Source organism: Solanum pennellii, chromosome 2, assembly GCF_001406875.1.
Source record: "Solanum pennellii chromosome 2, SPENNV200".
Taxonomy (NCBI): domain Eukaryota; kingdom Viridiplantae; phylum Streptophyta; class Magnoliopsida; order Solanales; family Solanaceae; genus Solanum; species Solanum pennellii.
This window is the reverse complement of record NC_028638.1, coordinates 26,618,899-26,626,231: the sequence shown is the minus strand read 5'-3', so window position 1 is coordinate 26,626,231 and position 7,333 is coordinate 26,618,899. Positions and strand designations below refer to the sequence as shown.

Below are 7,333 nucleotides of genomic sequence, written 5' to 3'. Positions count from 1 at the left end.
CCCCCCCCCCCCATTACCTCTTTCCTTAATTTCGTCAAGTGCACCCCTCGATAAGCGACACATGTCTTATTTAAAGTTAAAAGATCAAGATTATTTTATATTAATAACTATCATAACTATAGTTAAGTCAACTAATTTTAATTATTTCTTAAAATTTTTGCCCGATTAAATATTGATATAAGATGAGACAGAGGAAATAGTAAAATGTGCGAACGCTTTTTTATAATAAAAAAAAAAAAAGAAGAAAAGACAGTCACATGATAGGAATATGGAATTTGAAAAAAAAAAAAGAAGACGAGAGAGTGTTGGAGTGATCAAATGAATCCAAATAAACATTTGCTAAAAGTCAAGACGCGTCACACAACATTTTTTGACAAATTATATCCATGTATGTTATATAGAAATTTTACATAAGGTCTTATGTTAAATTTTTTTTAAAAATTTAAAATTTATGTTATATTTTTTATTTCATTTATTTTTAACAGTATTGACTTATTGCAAGTCGTTTATTTTTTGATTGAAATTGATAGATTATTTTTTATCAAATATTTTAAATAATTTTATAATATCATATTTATAATATTAATGAATTGGTCAAACATAAATTTTATAATTTTAATTTCTATTATTGATTTAATTAAATATATTTATTTAGAAAATATAAATTACTTTTTATAATATTAATTAAGAACTATTAATTACGTAACTTGTGAGTTATGACTAACATATAAATTAACAAAACACTTAACAAGAAACGAGCTAGTCTAGGAGTAATTTCTAGTTAGACAATGACAATTGGTGTCTGTCAAATTTTTCAATAATTAAAAGGGAAAAGGTTTGATATATCTTTTAATTTTGTCATTTACAGTTGAAATATCACTCGTTATGAAAGTGCTTCATAGATATCTATTCTCTTAAATAAATGATTCACATGTATACTTTTTCTCAAACGTAAGTAAAAAAATTAATTTTAATTTTAAAAAAAATATATAATTCATATGGGATATATTAGATCTCCATTAGTAACGATCTCAAATAAGATATGGTCTTTTCATTTAAGCAATTATCACTACTGAATTTTTTCCATCCATCCGCAACATAAACTTTAGTGTTTGCAAAATTTTAGCATTAAGTTCCACAACTTTTTTTTGTGTTTCATCAATTATAATCAAACCATACTTCTTGTTGCCATTGATGAAACCATTTGCAAATGCAAATCTTTTGGAATCCACTAACATAGTGTATAGACAATACACACATATTATTAACGTACAGTTCAACTGTAATTATTATATTTGATTACATCAACTGAAATTTACCATAAAACCTCTCGAAAGGCAATATTGCCTAATAGTGCATTCAAAATATTATTGACTTAAAGCTTGTCCTCGTCCTCTTCATCCTCATCCTCGTCCTCCTCCTGGTACATTGCATACTCTTTGTCACAATGATGACTCGAATCGAATTTGAACACATCAAATTCCATATCTCCTTCATGTTTGAACACTAAAACATCTCCAACTTTCAAATTAAGTTCCTCTACAAACTCTATCCAACTACCCTCCTCTAATCGCCGACCGTTCACCTTCCCCAACCACTTCTTATCACATGTTGTCAATATTGCATGTTCATGTTGATCATGTCTCTTAAGATACTTCAAAAAACCTAATGGAATTTTCTATAGTAGAACAAATTAATCAATTAGACATTTTTCATGATAAAATTATTCATATATTGCTAAATACATAAAGCATAATACTATTATTGGTGCTAATTACATGTTGAAATTGAACAAGAATATCTAACGAAATAAATATATATTGTTAGTGTTACTTACAAGTCCATTCTTGAAACCTGGTAGAATAGGCTTGAAAAAGTGAGGTTTCTTTGGAGGGATTTCCATGGAAAATTATGTAATGGTTATAGAAAATGTTTTATATTTTAGGGAAGATTTGAATGTAAGAAGAATATTGGGAGTAAATATATAGTTGTAACTAGCAAGGGAAGTTGGAAAGTTACTATTAGTAATGGAATTAAAATGCAAGCGACTTTTCATATTCAGAGGACAATTGATATATTAGTGGACGATTTAAAATTATGAGTTTATAAATTTTGAATTTAAAAAAAAGTATTTATTAGAATTTATATGGTATGCGTTTTGGCCGAAAATATTGTGTTATAACGAATCATTAGCAAAGTTGATATATGAGTGACTTTAATATTATCAGCTACAATGGTTCGGCTTCTTAGTGATCTCATAGGCGAATTCAGGATTTGAAAAATCTAATGCACTAATATTAACTTAAGTTAGGTGTTAGCGAAACTTTCAGTAACAATTGTCGGATTATGTAGTATTTAATTGACCGCTAACGACTTGAACTGTACATAAAATATTAAATACAAATATATAGATCTAATATAAGCTTATTAATAGTTGTACTCTACTTTGTTATAATTAATAATATAAGATTCTAGCTAGGATAGAACCCTAGCTAGTGAGCTATGGGAGTGGTGTTTTGTCTTGTACTAACGACCCAAGTGCATTTTTACGTTGTTTATGGTTGTACTGTTAATTATACTTTTAGTTTCTGTGAGTTTTTTAAAATGAATATTTATATATATACATATAATTTATTCAAAGTTAATGATTTACATCACCCTTATATGTGGCTCCGCTTTTTAGTGATATTGTTTCCTCTAGGTTTAGGTTATCATAACTTTAAAACACATCAATAAAATGTAAGACTTGTTTATTTATACATATTCAATATATTTATTGAGATTTTATCTTAAACTAAGGTGACACGTATCAAGTCATGAAATATTTCTCTTTACTTATTTCCGTTTAGAATTGTCAAACTCAGTACCAATTTATACTTAGATATACTACTATGACGACTTTACTAATTTGAGCTTGATATTTTAAATAGTTGATCTCAAAATAACTTATTCTAAATTAAACAATTCCAAAATCGTAAAATTAAAATTTTAGTATAAAGTGGTAATATAAACTTTGTTCGTCCTTTATTTGATTGATTTAGAAAGATGTCAACTTTCTACCCCTCCCTACTAAATCAAATCATTAACATCTATAAAGAGAGCCTATAATTATTAAGTGGTATATAGACAATCTTTTTAATTGAGGGAGAAATAATTAAAGGAAAGGGAAGAGTTATTGGTTGAGAAAAGAGTTGTACTATATATTAATAAGTAATAAATATAGCTAGCTATAAACACTATTTTATGACTATGGGTGTCTTTTCAATAATTAAAGGACCTTTTGAAAAGTTCAATTGAATTGTTGTATTTAATATGTATCGTTTAAAAAATGAAGGACTAGTTTGATTTAGAACGCAATTTTAAAAAAACAGAAAAAATATTTCTTTTTAATCTTGTAGTTCTAAATAAAAGTTATGTCAAATGTATCAAAATATACTTTAATCTTGTGGTCTTAAACATGCCATGTGTGAAATTAAAGTGTTACCAAAAAAATATATGGGTCATTCGTTTTGAAACAGACTAAAAAAGAAATAGGGATATTATTTTTAAAACGGAGAAAGTACGTATTTCACTTTGTTTTTGACTATAGTTAAAATTATATTCTTAGTTGGATGTAAATTGTAAACACTTTATAGGAATAGATATTTGTCTTACCAATATATTTTTCTTTAGTTCTATGTAGGGATAAAGGTCTTAAAAATATATTAACTTTCGTCAAATTTATTATTGCGATACTAAACTTTTATGATGACTTATGACGTCTTTAGATTTTTTATTATTGTATTTTAAACATATATCTTTGGTCATGTGGACATAAAAAATAATGTAAAATTATTAACAGTAATGTGTCCACATGAGCAAATGTATATTTTTAAATACACTATTAAATAGTTTAGGAATATAATTGGTACTCATTAAAGTTTAGTATAATAACAACAAATTTGATTAAAGTCAAGATATTTTTCAAACCATTATCCTTTTATGTATAAACAATTTTTTTAATATTTAATATAAATAAATATTTGTCTTACATAAATATATTAATTAAAGTAAAAATTGATTGAAAAAGTTTTTTGGAAATTAAAATTAATGACAACACATTATTAGAGATAAAGACTATCAATAAGATTTTGTCATCAAATATATTTCCCATAAATAAAGATATCAATAAGATTTGGATAAGACTATTCAATGACTTGCTTGGTAGGTAGAGTTGTTGAAATAATAAATATCATTCCATGTATGCTTTTATTTTTGAAATTTATGTTATATTTTGTTTTTACTATTATTAGTTTTTTAGCTACGAATCCAACTCCCCCCCATTACCTCTTTCCTCCATTTCGTCAAGTGCACCCCTCGATAAGCGACACATGTCTTATTTAAAGTTTAAAGGTCAAGATTATTTTATATTAATAACTATCAAACTATAGTTAAGTCAACTAATTTTAGAAAACTACTCTTTAAATTTGGTAAAAATTATAATATAGATCATACAAAATTTAATATTTATTTAATTGCATTAATTACATCTTATATTTTTATATTTAAATATTAAAATTGTTGAACATGAATTGTTTATATTTAATGTGATAAATAATAATCTTCAAAAACATTTGTATTTTAAACAATGTGTTCTTTTATTTCGCAAAAAAATAAAGAAAACATGTATTTTTTCCCTTCAAACGTACGATAACCACATTAATTTTCTTCTTGGAATAATTTTTGATATTGTTTTATTCTAAAAACTTTTATCTTTTAATTTTTTATTTTAGTTTCGTATCTTTTATTTGATAGTTTTTTCAACATTGATAATTCTTTTTTTTTCTCAATGTAATATAATATTTCAAGAATAAAGTTTACTAGTACATAAATTATTTAGTTGATTATCACCTTAAATATTATAAACTTTAATATTTAAATGTGAAAGTATAAGATAAAATTAATGATATTAATAAATATTAAATATTTCGTATGGAATATATTGTAACTTTTATCAAATTTAGAATGTAGTTTTTAAAATTAGTTGAATTAACTATGGTTATGATAGTTGTTAATATAATATAATCTTGACTTTAAATTTTAAATAAGACATGTGTCCCTTATCTAGGGGTGCACTTGACGAAATGGAGGGAAGGGGTAATGGAGGGTAGCCGAATATCTCCGTTTGATATTATTTGTCATGGTTTTTATTTTTAGAGACAAACAATTAAAACTTGACTAACATTTTAACATGTATTTTTTCATCATATTAATATTCAAAATATTGCAATTTATAGTTTTTTTCATATAGTTTTAGTATATCTATTTTTTTTGTTTAAAATATCAAATTAATGTGATATAATTTAACTTTGAAAATTAGTCAAATTGACTTTCGAAAAGCGCAACATGACAAACAATATTGAATGGAGAGAGTACTTGATAAATTATTTATTATTTAATATTTTAATAATTTTATGAAATTTTAAACTTTTCTAGTTCACCCCAACATTCCCCACTTGTCCGACTGTTGCTGAGTAGTTTTTGGATATCAAACAGACCTCCCCAGAATGTAATCTTAATGTGGTCGATTTCCCCTTTTTTGCAATCAATTTCGCTACATCACCCGCTGCTCTAGCTAATTGTCCACCCTTTCCAAGTGTGATACTATGTTATGTATGGCCGTGCCTAAGGACATATCGGTTGAAGTAGATTCTTCTATTGATCAATCAAAACTCATCCCAAATTATACAAGCTTCTTCCAAAGCATACGACTTTCTGGATGTAGATGATGACATCTATATATATGAATCTTATATATATCGTAGAATGAAGTACCACATGGGTGGATATATATATGAATCCAAATCTGCCGAATCACTCAAGATAAAGTGCCAGACATGTAAATGAAATTGATTAATCATCTGTAACATCTATCCATCCCACAATTCCAATTAACCAATTCATTGAGTAAACTATTAAACTAAAAAGAGGAGTATTGTCTAACTTCATTCAAAAATGAAACTTGCATTTTTATAGAATCAAAATAGAAACGATTTTCTAATTTCATCATTTCTTAGATTCTGGTGAATTGTATCAAATCCTATTTATAATAACAAAAATAACACTCTATACACATTTAAGGTTATATATATCGAGTTATAAATATACTTTTTAAAAATAAATTATTTATAGCAGATTATTATCGAGTTATAGCATATCAATTAAAAATATATTTAATTAAAAATAAACTATAAGTAGTTATATAAATATTAATTAATATGTTTATATTTTTTTTATTTTTTACAATTAACTTTTTATTTTTATTTTTTAAATAAAATAAAAAGGGAAAAAAACGTTTATGTATAAATTGGTAAGTAGCACTAATTGTGGGATTTGAATTAATTTTAATTAATAATGGATAATTAACAAATTAGCACATATTAAGGAATTCAAAAAGTATTTAAATTATTCAGTTTCCTTAAAATGCTTAAATTAGTTTAAATCAAATTAAAACATGATTTTTTTCCTTTTTTTTTTCTTTATCACCTTTTAAAGCTTTAATATAAATAATAAATTATTATTAATTAAACTTATTAATTAAATTTCTCATTATATAGTTACCTTTTAAAAAAGAAAATCTAAATAATAGGGCTTTGATTTTAATTAATTTCCTATTATACGGTTGCCCAATAACTATCCACCCCCATCTCAACCAATACATACATAGACATCTTCCCCCAATACACTCCATCTCTCCCCAACACGCGAAGATATTTTGATCTTCCCCAAATCCCGCCTCACTCATCATCTCTTCCCAACATGCAAAGATTTTTTGTTCTTACCCAAATCCCGCCTCAATTATCTTCCCCATTATCCCTCTCAGATCTGATCATCCCAAAACCCAAACAGCTCTCTCAGATCAGTTCCCCATTAAGTTCATATAGAATGTCTAGGAAAGGTAGTGAAACCCCAAGTAAAAGTAAAAGATTGGTCGATGAGTCTGATGACTTTCATGTTCCTTCATTCGATATATTGTCACAAACTCAAACGCAGAAATCAAAGGGAAAAGAGAAGTGTATTTTAGTTAATTCGAAAATGAAAAAAAAAAAACAAAATCAAAGAGGCAAAGAAAAGAGGCGAGAAGAGGAAAAGAAAAAAAAAATAGAACATCGTCAGAATCTGTAACGACCTGTTTAGTCGTTTTAAGCAGCAGATTTTATTTCTGGAAAAACTGTCTGAGTCGACGGAACCCACGACGGACAGTCATGGGCACGACGGGCCGTCGAGGGTGTCTCGTTCCAAAACACTTAGAATTCTGAAATTTGGGTACTGAAATCGACTCTCTGAACTTCGT

At 26.3% G+C, this 7,333-nt stretch overlaps 1 protein-coding gene across 1 annotated transcript; it reads right to left on the bottom strand.

The window, feature by feature from the left end:
• Nucleotides 1-1,162: 1,162 nt before the first annotated feature.
• LOC107010356 (B3 domain-containing protein REM5-like) lies at nucleotides 1,163-2,022 on the bottom strand. The gene is made up of 2 exons (XM_015209632.2): nucleotides 1,838-2,022; nucleotides 1,163-1,678 (listed from the first exon to the last, which is right to left on the bottom strand). Exons 1-2 carry the CDS (start codon nucleotides 1,901-1,903, stop codon nucleotides 1,376-1,378), a joined length of 369 nt encoding a protein of 122 aa, XP_015065118.1. The 5' UTR covers nucleotides 1,904-2,022; the 3' UTR covers nucleotides 1,163-1,375.
• Nucleotides 2,023-7,333: the final 5,311 nt, after the last annotated feature.

Excerpts from the sequence above, each read along its gene's own strand:
- LOC107010356 (XM_015209632.2), bottom strand. The coding sequence starts at position 1,903 with ATGGAAATCCCTCCAAAGAAACCTCACTTTTTCAAGCCTATTCTACCA. Across the intron at positions 1,679-1,837 it reads CAGGTTTCAAGAATGGACTT|AAAATTCCATTAGGTTTTTT; the intron begins GTAAGTAACACT and ends GTTCTACTATAG.